Source organism: Anopheles bellator, chromosome 1 (assembly GCF_943735745.2).
Source record: "Anopheles bellator chromosome 1, idAnoBellAS_SP24_06.2, whole genome shotgun sequence".
Classification (NCBI taxonomy): domain Eukaryota; kingdom Metazoa; phylum Arthropoda; class Insecta; order Diptera; family Culicidae; genus Anopheles; species Anopheles bellator.
The window spans coordinates 11,260,278-11,276,837 of NC_071285.1; the positions used below are offsets into that span (position 1 = coordinate 11,260,278).

The following is a 16,560-nucleotide window of genomic DNA, read 5'->3' on the forward strand; positions in this document are numbered from 1 at the left end:
TTTTCAGAGGCGGGGCATCCGAACTTCTCAAAGAATCTCTTCTTTGTTAACCCCACAACTAATCCTTAGCTACTGACTCCCTCAGTCAGTTTTCCTATTTAACAATCCTGCCTTCTACCGGAGGAAGTCTTTCGGAAAGGACAGGGTCACTGGTACCCTGCGAGACAAATCCGGTAGTAGGCCTCTGTAATTAAAAAGAGGCAAATATCGGCTATTACTGCCAAACGTCTCCATAATTCAAAAGAAAAAAAAAATGTTAGTTATTTGTGTCAAAACATATTGTTTAAGTATTCGGGATGTGTAATGTCGTCAGATGCAGCCCGCCATCCATCTGCAGCACCGGCGAGCCGAACAGGGAAAACGACAGAGGAGCTGTGTGATACTTTTAGGACTGGTTCTTTCATCTTCATCTCATCTCACCATTCTTTGGTGGCCTGTGTGTTGGACTCAAAAAAAAACTCATTGGAAGATAATGTTAGTTGTTGTATTAAAATATATTGTTTAAGTATTTGAGATATGAAATAAGGTTTCAAGGTTTTGGATATTAGGTAGTACAAATAATATGACATTTCTATAATATAGCATAATATAATATAGATCTATCTAGAGGAATGTGATTTGATTAGTTCATTGTTTAGATTCACTACTTAATGTAAGGCCTTTGGATTTAGTATGTTATATGGTTTAATATTTCTTAGAGAATAAGGTTTAATTCATTGTAGTTTCTAGAATGTGATGTCCTGTCCTATTTTGGTACTATATTTGTGTGTATAGCCCTGTTCTTCTCAGAAAATTTTGCAAATTCCTTTCCTGGTTTGGGTGGTTTGATAGGATTTGTGAGAAATCATTGTCTAGTTTGCAAATTTTCCTTTCTTTAGAGTAGCCTCTGCAGTCGCAGATTATGTGCCTTATGGTTGTGAGTATGTGCCCGCAGAATTTACATTTTAGCGGGTCCGTTCTGTCTAGTTTGTATGATTGTGTGAGTCTCGTGTGTCCTATTCTGAGACGTGTGAGCTTTCTCTGCTCCTGACTGTGTTTTCTGTCTGTCCAAGGTTGGGTAGTGGTTTTTACGTATCGGAGTTGTCTGTTGTATTTAGTTTGCTATTCTTGTTGCCAGCGTAGATGAACTTTTGCTTGTATTATTGATTTGATGTCCTGACCACATAGTTTAAAATCTGCTGTATTGGTCTTTGTTCTAGCTGGATTTGCAAGTTTATCGGCTATAATGTTTCCTTTTATGCCTGAATGTCCTGGGATCCAGCAGAGTGTTATATTCTGATTTAGGTTCCTTTCTAATATTTGTGTGTAGGGGTTTGCTTTGCAGTCTTTGTCAAGGGCTTCTAAGTTAGTTTTTTTGCATTGTTGCGCTGCAATAATTAGGGCTATGGTTTCTGCTGTAAAGATGGAAGTGTAGTCTGCGAGTCGGATCGAGAGGTTATCTGTGTCCGAGTGAATTCCACATCCTGTTCTTCTTGATTTGACGGATCCGTCAGTGTAGTAGTGTTTATGGCATTTGTATTTTTGGGAGATTAGTGCATTGAATACTTTATTTGTTTTAATGTCATTGTTATTACGTTTTTTGATTTGGCCTTTTATAGTCCAGTCTATTATTGGTGGGTTTTTGTACCAAGGTCTGTAGCCTACCCTTGGCAGTGTTTGAATGGTGGGTATTTTCTGAATTTTGAGCTAGCGGAGGGTTTGGTTTGTCCTTTCTAGGAGGTTAGCGGGGTTTTGGTTTTTTTTCTAAAAGTCTGATAACTGTATGTATTTGTCTGTTTATTAGGGCCAGACGGAAAGGAGGTAAACCTATTTCGCAGAGAGTAGATTCTGTTGGGCTGGTGCAGAAGGCTTCTGAGATTTTCCTGACTGCGTTGTGGTATATTAGCTGGGGTGCTTTAATAACTTTTTGTCCTCCTAAGCCTCCTCAGCTCCGTATAGGAGTTTTGGCAGAAACTAGCTTTTAAGAATGGTCGTAAGGGTTTTTCGGTTTGCTCTTTTCCTTCCACAGCCTAACATATAGAATAGATTTATGCGGGATTTTGTTGTTGCCTTTACAGTTTGCTTGGAAATTTAGTTTTCTATCGAAGATTACTCCTAATATTTTAATTTTGTTTGCAAAAGGTATCTTATTATTGTAGTACATAAGGGGTTTTTTCTTGCTTGCATGTTTTGCGCCTGTCATGTTGCATATGGCCATGATTTTGCTCTTTTTTGCTGAAATTTGGTATCCTGTGTATTTTGCCCAAACTTCGATGCCTCTGAGGGCAGCTTGGAGATTTGCTTTGGCTAGGGTGCCGTATCTCCATGAGCGATCGAAAGCCTTTGAGATGTCTAGTGCTGCGATGTATGTATGAGGTTGATCTTCATTGGCTTTTGTTAGTTCGTTTATGAGGTTTGTCAGGTATACTTCTGTTCCCTTTCCCTTTCTGAACGCATAATGTGAGGGGCTAAGTCTGTTGTGTTTTTCTAATTCTTGTGCTAGTCTTCTATTCACCATCTTTTCAAGTACTTTCTCTATGCTCTAGTTGGACAGGGAATTCCTTATTCCGCTTGTTTATGGTATGCTAGCTTTGGTGATGAGTGCGCTGAAGTCGGAGTCGTTTAGATTTGTTGGATTGGTATTTGAGGAGATGTAGGATTTGTAGAGGTCCCAATCTGCTCTTTCGTAAATCCATTTTTTCGTGATGCTCGTGCTTGTGGGTATGTTACACTGAGTAAGGTTGACGGTAAGGGGGAAATGGTCGCTGCCGTGTAGGTCTGTTTCAATCTCTAACTGAATTTTCGATTGTAGTTCCAGAGACGTGACGCAAAGGTCGGTTGTCGATTGGCGTCCATTTGCATGGAAAAAAGTGTCTTTGGCATTGTGAGTTGGGAGTTAGTCAGTTGTGAGTAGTCAATTTATCTTAAAAATGCCTTGTAGTGTAGTTTCTCTGGGGTTTGTGTTTGGGTGCCCCCATGCACTTTGTTGTCGATTTTTGTCTTTATGATTAAATTTTCTTTAATGTAAGCCTGGCAAATGCTTGCATTGGGTTTATGATTCCCCTTGCAATGGTTGCAGCAGGCAGCTGCGGAACAATCTCCGTGTGCTGCTTTGCTGCAATTGAAATATTTCTTCTCTGAATTACAATATTGCTGGGTGTGGCCAAAGCTTAAGCAATTGGCGCACAGCATCGGTTTGGGATAGTAAGTACGTGTTTGTACACTGTACAGTCCAATGTCGATTGAGCTTGATACTCTGACCGTGTCAATCGTTAATAGAAAAGAGTGAGTGGGGACAAGGGCCACGTTCACTCTTTTGTGAAAGCGGTATACTTTCTTTACTTTTTGTTGTGCGAGTTCCAATTGGATGGATTCGCCTGTTATGCCCTCGAAATCTCTACAAAAGATCACGCACTGACACGAGTTAAGGGTAGCATGAGGTTGGATATTGCGCCCATTGATATAATAGTGCAGATTGTCGTTCGCCTTGCGCATCATCCCGACGCGGTCGCCTTCCCGCAGCTCGTCCAGATTGCACTCCCCGTACTTACGGCGCGTTCCCTTCCCATTGGTGAGGATTCCACAGCCGGACATCATGATGGTGCCGCTGCGCAAGTTGGTCGTCGTTGCCGGGAACTGCAGCGTCGACGGATAGTGCGTAGTGACCCCGACCTCGATCAATCCGGACCACTTGTCGACCAGCCGATCTATGCGTATCTCAAACAACTCGTTGTCCCACAGTAGTCGGTGCGTCATCACCACTCCGTTGTTAAACTCATCGAGCGGTTTGCGCCATTTGGTCGTGCGACAGTTTGCGCTTAACTTTACGAGCGACCCGCAGCGGGTATGAGACCGGAGCTTATCGTTCGAGTCAGGCACGGGTTGCGGAAGGTCACAGGCAGCAATACCTTGCGGTTCACCGTTCACATAAAATACGAGTCCACCACGCGACGTCCGCTGTACCCCAACGCGGTCCCCTTCCGCCAGCTTCTCCAGATCGGTACCATAAGATTCGACCAGCAGGAGGCCGTCCTTCAGCACCGAGATGCCCGACATCACCCAGGTTGAGTTGCGGAGCTTGGTCGCGCACGGTGGCAATTCGGCCGACTCCGGATTGACGGTTGTCACCCCGATCTCGATGCTGCCGCTCCACGCTTGTATCTGTTGGTCGGATAAATGTAATGCATCTACTAGGCAGAACACGGATCGGGGACAGCTTTCCCTGTTTCTTACCTTCTCGTCGATTTGGACCTCAAACAGTAAATCGTCCTGAAGAGACTCAGCCGACAGCACCAGCCCGTGATTAAACTCACTCACATTTCGCATCGCCGTGCGGTTTCCGTTGGTCAGCGTAATGCGTTTGGCGCACAGTCGGTGAAAGGTGGCCACGGTCGGGGTCATTTCTGTGATTTACGCTGCGCGCGAACTGATGTTCGAACAAAAGCGCGAAATGTATTTGTTGGGAAGCGCATTTGTGAAAACTGCATGAAAAGCGTAGCAGCTGATTTTTGCTGACATACATTCACAGCACTTGTTTGATGGCCGTGCTGTCAAATGTGCTGTGAGCTTCGCTTTAACACAATGCATTTGTAAACCCACAGCCCGAAACTTGCTGTGAGTATCGTTCCAAAATAAACCACAAATAACATGAAAATGAAAATAAAAACATAGTTGATTTGCAAATAATGTTTCAATTTTAAAACGTTGATAATCTCAATAATAAAATTTTCCAAACTATCGAATATTTTCTATTTTATCGTCGTATACTCCCCGTGGAACAATTATTCCTCATGAGGCGTGAAAATTAGCGTAAAATTAATTTGTAATTAAGGCTACGTATGGCAGCAAAAATATAAAAACGAAATGTGAAACGTGTTTACGTTCGTGTTTTTGGTCCGAGAAAATAGAAATAGAAGAGAAATTAATTGATTTCTGAATATAGTTTTTCTGTTTTTTTCCGATTTTGTTGCTATACCAGCAAAAAAGAACTTAAATTATCCTCTGTTTGTAAGCAAAGCGTTTGCAAAAAGTATTTACGCTCGGGGTTTACGCCTCGGCCGACCCGTAAACGTTTTGACAGAAGCGCAGTAGTTTGGCATTAATCTGTAATGTCCAAAACATTATGTTACGCCTCATGTAGCTCCCCAGTTCGACGTTCACGTATAACAGCAACTTGTAGTGTATAACAGTTGACTTGAATTTCAACGTCTGTCATAGTAGGCCAACCGCGTCTTTTGTTATGTACGTTCATTTTGTAAATGCCGTGTAATCTAGCGTCATCGTGGTGTTCAAGTTGCGCGTAAAGCAAGTAAAATATCCGTTGAAAAATCGGTTGTCGCATCTGTTGTTCTATCTGTTGGTGTTGTCCCATCGTTTAACTAGTCATCGTTAAAGTTAGCACAGTTCACGTTCTCTGTAAAGTTTGTTTGTTACGCCTTGCCATTGCCGCGATGTCTGACGAGAGCATTCTTGTGGAGCAGTCGGCGGATGAGGAATCGTTTTCCAGTGAGTTGTAGTCGCAATCGTTTGGTGGGGATTGCATTTCTTATTACGATAATTCTTTTCGTCCCAGGCAACACAACAGGCAACAATAAATCATTCAGCCAGTATCGAAACGGAGAATCGATAATGATCGAAGAAAGTAAGCACGGCAGAATGTAGCTTCTAAATAAGTCCGACTCACTCGTATCTCCCTTTTATTGTGCAGCCGATTCAGACGCGGAATCTGATACTGCGGCTAGCAGTCGCCACGTCGATAGTGAGGACGAAAGTTTGGTCATCCGCCTGAAGAACCGTCAAAGCAAACGAATGTCGATGCACCCGCGACAGGCGGAATCTGACGATGACAGCGAAACGGAACTTGTTCGAAATCGGGCACGCCAATCTGCTCTAAGCAACGATCCGGAACTGACGGAAGATGGCGATGACGAGGAGGAGAAGGAGGTAGAATATCGGGCGTACTCACCGGCGACTCGCCGAAGCATCTACGGGGTGCGATCGGCATCAACAGAGGAAGAAAGCGATTCGAACGGCAAAGGCAGTGAGAGCGAAGACGAAATCGTGGCTGTTCGTCGCAACACTCGAAAAAAGCTCGTTATTTCGGACGATGAGGACGAGGATAAACCCACCGAAGTCCCCCCGAACCATGGTGCAAGTAGCGACAAGGGGCAAAGCTCTTTCGATGGCTCGCTAACAATGCATAGTTTCGACGCAGAGAACGACCCAGAACCTGCAAAGCTCTCCTCCACGGTGAACGATCCCGCCGAAACTGATCGCTCCGTGTCTGCGGCAGACACCAACAATAGCCGGCAATCGCTTTCGCACCGATTCGCGGACGATTCGATTAGCTCCAAGCTCTCGTCGACTGTAAATAGTGAAAAAGCGTTTCGTCCACAAGGCACACCAGCCGATCGGCATTCGATCAGCATCCGAGCTTCGATTGGACAGAAGCTTTCTTCGACGCACGTAAAAGACGTACAGCCGACGCAAGAACCAACCGATGATGCAGCTGATGAGTCATCTTGTAGCGTTGAGTTCATTGAAAAATCAGACGAAATTCTGTGCGTCAGCAGTGGTGACGAAGGACCGCCGGTAAAACTGGTGGATGCGCCACAGCCTGTACGCAAAAGTGTTCCCCAATCCATGGTACAGCCCACTCTGCCGGCATTCGTACGTGAGCGGGTTTCGCAGAGCGAGTACGATGCGAAGATTCGCCGGATGGCCGATCTTAAATCGCAACTCGTGCTAGGGGAAGGCGTGCTGCGTAACGCCGCCAAGCTACCCGACGGCGGGGCCAGTTTGATGCGCCGCCTGGGCGACATTAAACAGCAAATCTTCGCTCTCTCCAAGGAGATCGAAGTTACGCGACCCACACCGAAGAAGGGTATCAAACAAGCTATCCGCCAGCAGTTCGAGCAGTCGGTCCAGAGCGTGGAACAATCGCGCAACACGAACGCCAACGGTAGTGCCGGTGGTGAATCAACGGCTCAGACCCACATTAGCTGGGATGCGATCAAAAAAGCGGCGGATGACATTCAACCACGGTACACAGGCAAGCAGGGCATTGCGACGTTCGAGAATCAAAAACTACTCACGATGGATCGTCTGCAGACGCTGCACAAGTCGATCGAAACGTGCCCGACCGAGGACACGTTGGCCGATCCGCCCAAGCTGCTCCAGATCGAGCTGATGAATCACCAACGGCATGCACTCGCGTGGATGCTGTGGCGCGAATCGCAGAAGCCGCGTGGTGGCATCCTTGCCGACGATATGGGTCTCGGGAAGACGCTAAGCATGATCTCGTTGATGCTGAAGGCGAACGAACTGGACCCGGACGGTGAAAATCTGGCCCAAAGTGACAGCGATGGCGAAGATGAGGAGGATGGTAAACCCAAGGGTGGTTGGCTGGCTAAAGGAAGGCGTGATCATTACGTCGGCGGTACTCTGGTCGTGTGTCCGGCATCGCTAATGCGCCAGTGGGAAGCTGAGATAACGAAATATGTCAAACGCAATTCGCTGGTCGTGTGTGTCCATCATGGAGCGCTGCGAGACTCGAAACCGCGCCACCTGGCAAAATACGACGTGGTCATCACGACATACAACATTGTTTCGCGCGAGCATAAAGAAACTGCGTTACGCGGAGGTTGTGCTGTGTTTGGCGTTAACTGGGAGCGACTGATCTTGGACGAGGCGCACGTCATCCGCAATCATAAGAGTGCCATGTCTGAGGCTTGCTGTGCGCTCCGTGGGCGCTTCCGCTGGGTGCTGACAGGAACGCCGATTCAGAACAAAGAGATGGATGTGTACGCTCTACTCAAGTTTCTGCGATGCACGCCGTTCGACGATCTACTGCACTGGAAGCGTTGGGTGGACAATAAAAAAGCCGACGGTACTATGCGGCTCAACACGATCATGAAGTCGATCATGTTGCGCCGGACGAAGAAACAACTGCAGGAGCGCGGTTCCCTCAACAGTCTGCCCTCGAAGTCGATCGAACTGATCGAGGTGGAGCTGGAGAAGGACGAAATGAACGTCTATCAGAAGGTGCTGCTCTACTCGACATCACTGTTTGCCCAGTTCCTGCACCAAAAGGCAGAGAAAGCGCAGTTGAATTCGTACGGTTACGGCTACGGTTACGGCGAAAAGCAAACGAAGGCTCATCGTGGCGTGACAAATGCCTTCGAGAAGGTGCATCAGAAGTTGAAACGAATGCACAACGACGGTGGTGGTGAAGTTAAGCAGTTTGAGATTTTGGTGCTTCTATTACGCCTACGACAGATCTGTTGCCACCCAGGGCTGATCGACAAGATGCTGAGTGAAGACGAGGGGAACTTTGATGTCTCAAGCGCCGACGATTCGACGCCCAATGATCTCGATCTGTTGGGGCAGCTGAACAAACTGAAGTTAGACGATGTCATTGCCGAGCAGGAAGCGCTATCGGAGAAAGGGGTGAGCGAATTGACTACGTCGTTAAACCTTTCCGATGAGCTCGGTCCAGCCATCTCGAAGGCATCCTCGAAGGTGATGCTGAAGTCGAACCCGGTATTCAATCTCGGCCGCGCCAGCTCGAAGATCCAAAAATTGCTACAGCTGTTGGAGGATAAAATCATTGGCACCGACGATAAGGCAATCATCGTGTCGCAGTGGACGAACGTGCTGGAGATAGTGGGGTCCCATCTGTCCGCACGGAATGTGTCACACGTTTCGCTTACAGGGAAGGTGCAGGTAAAGTTTCGAAATGACATCGTAACGGAATTCAACAAATCGTCGCGAAAACCGCAGGTAAGAAATCGTAGCTAACAAAATTAAATGATTTAATTTTTTTTATGTAAGTTTGATAAACAAAATTCAATGTGTTCAAAATTCAAATAACGGTGGAGTAACTGTAAGTGCGTCATTGCGCACCACCTGTTGCATCACCGTCCCTCGAGGCAACCTGTAGGTTTGTGGAAACCTTGGGAACGGAGCCTTTGTTTATCGGTTGTCAATACGAAGCCGATCAATGGTCCGGCCCTTGCAGCCCACAGGGAACTAGTTATTTTAGTGCCTAGAAAGTGTCCTTGTTGCTGGCCGGATCATGTCGAACCGTACCTTTAACCGCCTGTGGACCGGGGCCCAGAAAGATCTCGAGAAGCTAGCGGTAAACGATTTCGAGTATCAAGCGATCGAAGCGCAGCACGATCGAAGTGAAATACAGGGTCAAGTTTACGAACTGTACCTACGCTACCTGGTCATTTCGAACCGCCTGGAAGAGATCTACGATCAAATTGTGCAGCCGCAGAAGCGAATTCTGATCCGCAAGCTGCTCGACAATTGCCTCGGTCGGATGCTGGAGCTAAAGCACGACCTGGTCGTCATCGATATGACCGAGTTCAGCTACAACGACGCGGTGGTGGAGAAACTCGGCCTCACGCCGCTCAGCATGGAAGTGAACGTGCCACGGTACTTCCGGCGCGAACGCGAAGAGCAGCTGAACGAGCGTAAAAAATTTATGGATGACATCCTGAAAAAGATCGGCGCACTGGACGAGGAAGTGGTCGAGGAGGAACTGAGCGAGCTCGAAGCGATTCGGATCATTCAGACACACGAACGGGCCCGCCAGGGACGGCTGCGGGCCCAGTTTATGAAGGAGCTGAAGATTCTGAAGGAGAAAGGAAAACCGGACAGCAGTCGCGACAAGTCGACGACCGGGCTGAATGCGGCGATGAAAATTCAGAAAACGTGGCGCGGTTACGCCACGCGACGGCAAACGCGGCGCAAGAAGATGGAAGAAATGATACTGATCGGCATGGTGCCACCACCGGTGACCTCGGCGCGGACCGCGATCGACGAGCTGGAGGATTTGAAGCAGTTCCGGTACAAGCAACAGAAAACGTTCCAGGACGACTACGAACGATCGTTGGTACGCGTGAAGGAGGAGATCAGCGTGAAGCAGGGAGCGGCCATGACGGAGGACATTGCCGACGAGATCCGGACGTGGTTCAAGGAGTACCAGAAGCGTACCGGCCGGTTGCCCGACTTTCCGTCGGAGGAAGCGGGCGGCTCGCGACACCTGCTGAGCCGCCAGGGAACGGAGAGCGAGCTGAGCCGATCGTCGGTGATGTCGTCGCGCGAATCGAAGCTCAAGGGCAGCGGAAAGGAGAAGCTGGCACAGAAGAAACCGGGTGAAGTGTCACTGGAGGAGGGGTTGGATAAGGCGTTCAAACCGATGCAATCGTCGTTTCTGCCCGAGATCAAGAGCGGCATCGAGGAGTACACGGACGTGTGGAAGGGTAAGGACGAATCGCAGAACCTTCGGCAGACGTACTACGACGACATGATCTACGAGGAGAAGTATGCCGACGTCGAGGCGGAACTGCGCCGAATAGTGGACGAAATTATGCGCCAGGAGCTGGAGCTGCTGCAGATTGCCCTGGAGCGCGACCGGGGCGGCAAGAAGCTGAAGAAGAGCAGCAAAAAGGCACGCCGCAGTGGCAAGAAGGGCAAAAAGAAGAAGGACAAAGATTTGACGCCCGACCGCACGACGGAGTCACTGTTCGAGGAGCTGGTCACGAACGGGATCATCAAGAAGTACCCGGAAACGCCGATCAAAGCGTACGTCGGCGACCTAAGCTACGCTGCCCGCAGTGCCCTCAATCCGTCGCCCGGAGACGTCCGGCAGTTGGTCAAACAGTACTGTATCCTGCCGCTTGGTTCCGAAACTATCCGCAACTTCGGCCCGTGCATCAAGTCGCTGCTGATTGCCGGTCCGAAGGGCTCCGGGAAGACGTCGCTGGTGCATGCGATCTGCACGGAGACGGGCTCGGTGCTGTTTGATATCAGTCCACCGAACATCGTCGGCAAGTACCCGGGCAAATCGGGGCTCATCATGCTGATGCACCTGATCTCGAAGGTGTCCCGGTTGCTGCAGCCATCGGTGATCTACTTTGGTGACGCCGAAAAGCCGTTCATGAAGAAGATCCCGAAGACGGACCGAACGGATCCGAAGCGCCTAAAGAAGGATCTGCCCAAGCTGGTCAAGAACATTCAGCCGGAGGATCGGATCATGCTGATCGGCACGTCGGACTGTCCGTGGGAGGCGGACATGAAACTGATGGTGCAAACGTACCAGCGGTTCGTGTATATACCGCGCCCCGACTACGGAGCCCTTTCGTTTGCGTGGAAGGAACTGCTGAGCCACTACAGCGGGGTCCACCGACAGTTCGACACGGGTGCGATGGCCAAGATTTCCGACGGCTACACGATCGGCTCGGTCGTACGGTGCATCCGTGAGGTGATCACCTGCAAGCGGATGCTACAGCTGCGAGTACACCCGCTGACCCACCTGGAGCTCATCAATGCTTTAAGGTACACTTGGCTCGGATGCCTGCGCCGCGCCGTCCGTCCGTCCATTCGATTAACGACCTCCGTTCCGCTCGCATTGCAGTGCCCTCGAGCCGGTGTACAAGGAGGAAGAGGAAGCTTTTCTCTATTGGTGGTGCAAGACACCCCTCGGCCGGCGTCGATCGAAGCAGATGGAGAAGGATCACGAGGCCCTAATGGAGATGGAAAATGTGCCGAAGAAGAAGAAATAAAAGCAGTAGATTTGCAGATTTTTTGAAAATAAACATGTCGAGTCCTCTGGAAGGGCAATCAATTATATAATTTACTCTCTTTTCCATTGAACTATTTTTAGGCTTCCAAATGACCAACAAACAAACGTTTAATTGTTTATTTGGCAGATTATGCTGCTGTCACTGACGGCCGGTGGCGTTGGATTGAATCTTGTCGGAGCGAATCATCTGCTACTGCTTGATCCGCACTGGAACCCACAGCTGGAGGCTCAGGCGCAAGACCGCATCTATCGCGTGGGTCAAACGAAACCCGTCCATATTTGGAAGTGAGTGGCAGTGGCGCCTGTGCTGCTGGAAATTCTGTAACCGGCTCCTCTTTTTCGTACTCGCCCGTAGGTTCGTGTGCAAGGAAACGGTTGAACAAAAAATCCACGCTCTGCAGCAGCACAAGCTCGGGATTGCGGATGGTGTGCTGACTGGTACGGGCAGCAAGGGTAGCAAGCTGACGATCGATGATCTGAAGTCGCTGTTTGGATTGTAAACGCGAACGGAGGAACGGGAACGAACATACACGGATACCGGGTAGCCGTTCTTCTCTTCTGTCGTGCGTTCCATCATCGCTTCAATCTGTGATACTAAAGCAAAACAGACGACCCACATCACAAGGGAATGTCCTTGTGCAAATCCAACGCGCCACACGCTTCAATGGAGTGCTCCGTTTTGGAAAAAAAATTCATATAAGACAATAAGGATACCGGACACCCTTCTTGGACTAAAGTTTTAATCATGCTTTTAGCATACGAACAACAATGAAGGGCCTTTTTAAGTCCAATATTATGTACCGAACAATAAACTACTTCTTTTGCCATAGAAAGGAAAACGATACACTCCAGGGACAATTGGTGTTTATTGTGGGATTTGTTTTTTTTTAGATCTGATTTTGGGATCTATATTCTCAGTGGTGCATTGGTGGTGAACGGTCAAACGGACAGCAAAGCAAATAATCTAATAACTTGGTATGTGTGGTGGTTGTTCACCCTATTGTTTTGGTCCTAATATTTCTGGTTGTAGTGTGCTGTCCTTGTTTCGAAGAGACGCAATACGCCGTATTCCTTTCTTCCGTGTATATGGTTCTGAACTAACCTTTAACTTCCGTCTGTACCTCGTCTGCCCTCTAAATCTGTTCGGTTGATAATGTTTCATATGTATAAGATAATCGCTCGGATGCGTAGTTTGTATTCATCAAATGGGAACTACAGTTATTGAAGCTCAAATAGCTCTGCTCTACTGCAAACCTTATCCTACCAATCGATGCGCTCATTGCGAGCATTCCAATTTTTTTGTTATGATTTTTGGTATCAGTTTTATCGATACATTGCTCTTACACATTGCACGTAACGGAGGATCTGGATGCTTTGCCTATGATGGTTCTATTAGTTTTTTTTTTTTCAAACAACACACGTTGGTTAAGGTTGGTTTGTGAGACAAAAAACGGCACACAGGTGCGAAATATTCTGTTCCACTAGCGCTGTTTTGCCATTTTTAAACGATTTGCATGACTTGTCACACTTTACGACACTACGATTCACACTGCTATTGGTTATGCACTTTCAAACACTCGGGTGAATGGTTTATTTCGTGAAAGCGGAACACGGCATATTGCATCTCTCTCGCTGAAGGATTAAGGCCCTTGAAGCTGAATCAGCGATGATGTGGTCACAGTTCTCTGGAGATCAACTAAGAAGGATGAAGGAACAATGTGAATGGCCACGTTGAGTGGCTTCAGTTGGCATAGCTGTAATGAAAAATGGCGGCCGACGGTGCCCGCATAGGGATGAGCCGCGACCCGAGCCCGTTCTTCTCCCGCACGACCATATAGTCGCGCCCGTTAATCATCTGCCGGTTGGCGGTGCCTTGGTCCAACCCGGCGTCGAACAGCTTGCCCGTCCGCTCGCTACCGAGCACTCCGAGCTGGTGGCGGCTGAAGATTTCGGCGTACGGCGGTGGCGGTGAATCGCCGGTGGTCCCGAACCGTTTGCCAAGGTACGAGATGCGTTCGGTGCCGCCGTTCGGTTTGCTGGCCAAGTTCGGGTGCCGCTGGAGCAGCACCATCTGTTCGTTCAGCTTGCGTTGGTTGAGGAACCGGAAACCGAGCTCGCTCACGAAGACGACGATCGCCGTGACGAAGCCCGTTACCATCACGAAGTACGTCATGACCAGGTCCCGGTTTTTCAGCTGCCGCTCCGTGCCGCCCAGATTCTGGGGACAGATCTCGGCCTTCGGTAGCCGATCGAGCATTTTGTACTTGATGATGCCGCCCTCGACCATTTTCAACAATCTGCAGGACAACAACGAGCGTGAGTTGGTTACAATGTAATTGTGAGACAAAAAATGTTGTGCTTGTCTCGACGTACTCCGGGTCAAAGAGCCGATTCCACTCGGTGGTCAGTGGGTAGCCAAAGGCACGGTTGCGCTTCAGGAACGGAGTCGTGGCGGTCGCGTACGGACAGTGGACTCGCTCGTTGATCGGGTTGATTTTGCGTCGCACCAGATAGTCCGCGTAGATCATGTGATCGATGGCGGGACGATCGCGCACAAACACGTAGTTCTGCTTCGCGACCCGTTCCGCGAGCGTGGCGCTATCGTTGACGTTAGTCGTAAAGTCCACCAGCCGCTTGTCGACCAGCACATTGAGCGCGTTCAGCGTTTCGTCATGCTAGAGAAGAAACAAAAAATCATTAGTAATCCCAAAACCGCCGGTGCAGCCCCGATGACGGTGGTGAGCCAAAGGAGGGAGCTTTGGCTTTGCGCAAAGCACATAGCACCTCTTCGGATACGATTTGTTTTCACACCATTATTGCGCAACGTCGATGGTGGACAAGCTGTTTACACACCGGTTCGGTGTTGGGCACATGATTTGTGTGGCCTCGTCTTTCTGTTTGCCATTAATCGAATGTAATTTTTGGGGGAACCTGATGCGGTTCCCGCCGTGCTGACACCCTGCTGAGGTCAACAAGGTGTCGGTGCGTGCGATTACTTGATGCATAATGGAGTAGCTCCGGGCCATGTAATGCCATGCGCGGTGAACATCAATCAGTGGCACTGACGAGCTTGGGAGCGCACCCTTCTCTAGGTGAGATCTAATCTATTTCTCGTTCTGCAGCAGTTCCCTATTTTTGGGACCTTCGTGTGGCTGGGGCTGGGGCGCTGACTAGTAAGGACAAGCCACTTACATTTTTGATTGCATACTCGACCGCACCGCCACGGATGGTGACGAACTGTTTCTCCTTGCGCCGCACGTCCTCGGCGTTGTTGATGGGCAGCGTGAACTTCGAGAGCGTCAGGAAGGCGGTCAGATTGGCCGTGTAGAAGGAGGTTAAGATCGTAATGAAAATCCACCAGCTGGCGAACAGGATACGGGTGGAATCTGCAGCGTGAAGGACATCAGGCGTAATCATTATGGGATATTTTAACGAATCCTGGAACCAAGGGGCACGAGAACGTCTTGACCTTGACCTTAATCAGAAATTCAAAAAAACGCAACTATTCTGCCCGCTCAACCCACTATTATTCTGCTTCTCCAATCAATGAACGAGAAACGGAATGGATGTTTGCAAATATGATGAAATAATCATAATACGCTGTCCTGTCGTCCACCGATGTCCGTGGGTTGAAAATGTTGATGTCTACGATTTGCAACACAATTTGAAACCAAATTGCAGGGCAAACAGTACCGAGGTAATGGACAGACAATTGTCTAGAATTATGATTACGATTACTTCGGTGCCTGTTGAGTCCCCAGGGCTTCATTAAACAATCATAGGATCAGTGTCGTCAAGCGATTGCGATGTCTTCAGTGCAATTGCTTACCTCCCGTCGGCGATAGGGTGCTTCCCTGTTTCATAAGCGCACCGTAGACGAACCAGACACAGTGGGGCAAGCTGTACAGCACCTGCTCGCTGTCCTTCGTCAGTCGGTGGCGCAGAATCAGCAGACCGTAGATGAATGGCCCGACGGCGAGCAGCGACACCAGGATCAGTATCCAGACGTCCCGGTTGAAGGGGGCCAACAGTCCGGAACCGCTGGCCGACTCCATCGGGCGCACCATGATCATAATCCACTCGCCCTCGTCCAGCCCGGTCGAGAAGGTGATGTACTGCTGGGCGTCGGCCAGGATCGGCAGGAACGCCACGGCCAGGTCGGCGGTGCCGTTCGCCAGTAGCTCCAGAACGCTGCCGGCCATATCGTTCGACGAGCCGACGATGTTCTGCTGCGGCATGACCAGCTCGTAGGTGAAGTTGAACTTTTCCATCAGAAACTCGAGCAAATCGAAGGCCACGCCACCGCCAACGATCGTTCCGTTGATCTTGGCCGTGTAGCTAAGTGGCCAATCCTTCCCAGGCCAACGACAGACACACGACACAGTGTTAAGAAGCAAGTTCCCAGTGGAGCCTGATTCGTCGGATACGAGCTCACCTGAAGCGTGGCCACCCGGAGCGTTTTGCCGGCGAGTTTTTCACGCAGCAGCTGCAGCTGTGCCTTAACCTCGGCGCTGTTGTCCAGCTCCAGCTGGTAGTACTCGGTCGTTTCGTTCCCTTCCGGCTCAATTGGCTGGATGCCACCGGTTTCTTCCTGGGACGCGACATTCGGCCCAAACAGGATCCCCAGCAGGAGACCCCAGCATGAAAGTAGCACCACTCCGTCTAGTGTCGAAAGTAGTCGAATGTGGCGCATGGTATCCAACGGGTTTTCGGTAGTGTCGGGCCGGGACAGTGGTGGGACATGTTTGCCCAACGAACTATCTCGTTGAGCACCGGTGCTGCAGCCGATCTGGGACGATCGTCGTACGGAGTGCGGAAGGAAGTGGAGGAAACCGGGACAAATAACCGTATACAAGAGGGGGGAAAAGGAAAGTGGGCAATCGGGACAAAATAAGGCAATAAGGACAAAGGCTGCGGCGCAAGAGACTAGAGGGTCCGAGTTCCTCTAGCAACCAAAGGGAAACCTAACCAAACCGTCCCCGGAAACT

At 49.3% G+C, this 16,560-nt stretch overlaps 3 protein-coding genes across 3 annotated transcripts; 2 read left to right on the forward strand and 1 right to left on the reverse strand.

Annotated features, from left to right (window-relative positions):
• Positions 1-5,347: 5,347 nt before the first annotated feature.
• Positions 5,348-12,284, forward strand: LOC131206234 (transcription termination factor 2). The gene is made up of 5 exons (XM_058198707.1): positions 5,348-5,484; positions 5,552-5,620; positions 5,687-8,760; positions 11,700-11,857; positions 11,928-12,284. Exons 1-5 carry the CDS (start codon positions 5,430-5,432, stop codon positions 12,070-12,072), a joined length of 3,501 nt encoding a protein of 1,166 aa, XP_058054690.1. The 5' UTR covers positions 5,348-5,429; the 3' UTR covers positions 12,073-12,284.
• LOC131206378 (dynein regulatory complex protein 11) lies at positions 9,056-11,552 on the forward strand. Its single transcript, XM_058198914.1, has 2 exons — positions 9,056-11,325; positions 11,405-11,552. The coding sequence occupies exons 1-2, from the start codon at positions 9,056-9,058 to the stop codon at positions 11,550-11,552; spliced, it is 2,418 nt and encodes an 805-aa protein (XP_058054897.1).
• Positions 12,285-13,313: 1,029 nt separating the features above from the next.
• On the reverse strand, positions 13,314-16,265 carry LOC131206265 (probable glutamate receptor). The gene is made up of 5 exons (XM_058198757.1): positions 16,008-16,265; positions 15,402-15,924; positions 14,765-14,958; positions 13,946-14,247; positions 13,314-13,869 (listed from the first exon to the last, which is right to left on the reverse strand). Exons 1-5 carry the CDS (start codon positions 16,263-16,265, stop codon positions 13,314-13,316), a joined length of 1,833 nt encoding a protein of 610 aa, XP_058054740.1.
• Positions 16,266-16,560: the final 295 nt, after the last annotated feature.

Bases quoted from the DNA above. Each gene is read 5' to 3' on its own strand.
- LOC131206234 (XM_058198707.1), top strand. From the start codon at position 5,430: ATGTCTGACGAGAGCATTCTTGTGGAGCAGTCGGCGGATGAGGAATCG. The intron at 5,485-5,551 runs GTGAGTTGTAGT...TTTTCGTCCCAG, and splicing joins GGATGAGGAATCGTTTTCCA to GCAACACAACAGGCAACAAT. The intron at 5,621-5,686 runs GTAAGCACGGCA...TTTATTGTGCAG, and splicing joins ATCGATAATGATCGAAGAAA to CCGATTCAGACGCGGAATCT.
- LOC131206378 (XM_058198914.1), top strand. From the start codon at position 9,056: ATGTCGAACCGTACCTTTAACCGCCTGTGGACCGGGGCCCAGAAAGAT. The intron at 11,326-11,404 runs GTACACTTGGCT...CTCGCATTGCAG, and splicing joins GAGCTCATCAATGCTTTAAG to TGCCCTCGAGCCGGTGTACA.
- LOC131206265 (XM_058198757.1), bottom strand. From the start codon at position 16,265: ATGCGCCACATTCGACTACTTTCGACACTAGACGGAGTGGTGCTACTT. The intron at 14,248-14,764 runs GTAAGTGGCTTG...TTTCTTCTCTAG, and splicing joins TCGAGTATGCAATCAAAAAT to CATGACGAAACGCTGAACGC. The intron at 13,870-13,945 runs GTACGTCGAGAC...GTTGTCCTGCAG, and splicing joins AATCGGCTCTTTGACCCGGA to ATTGTTGAAAATGGTCGAGG.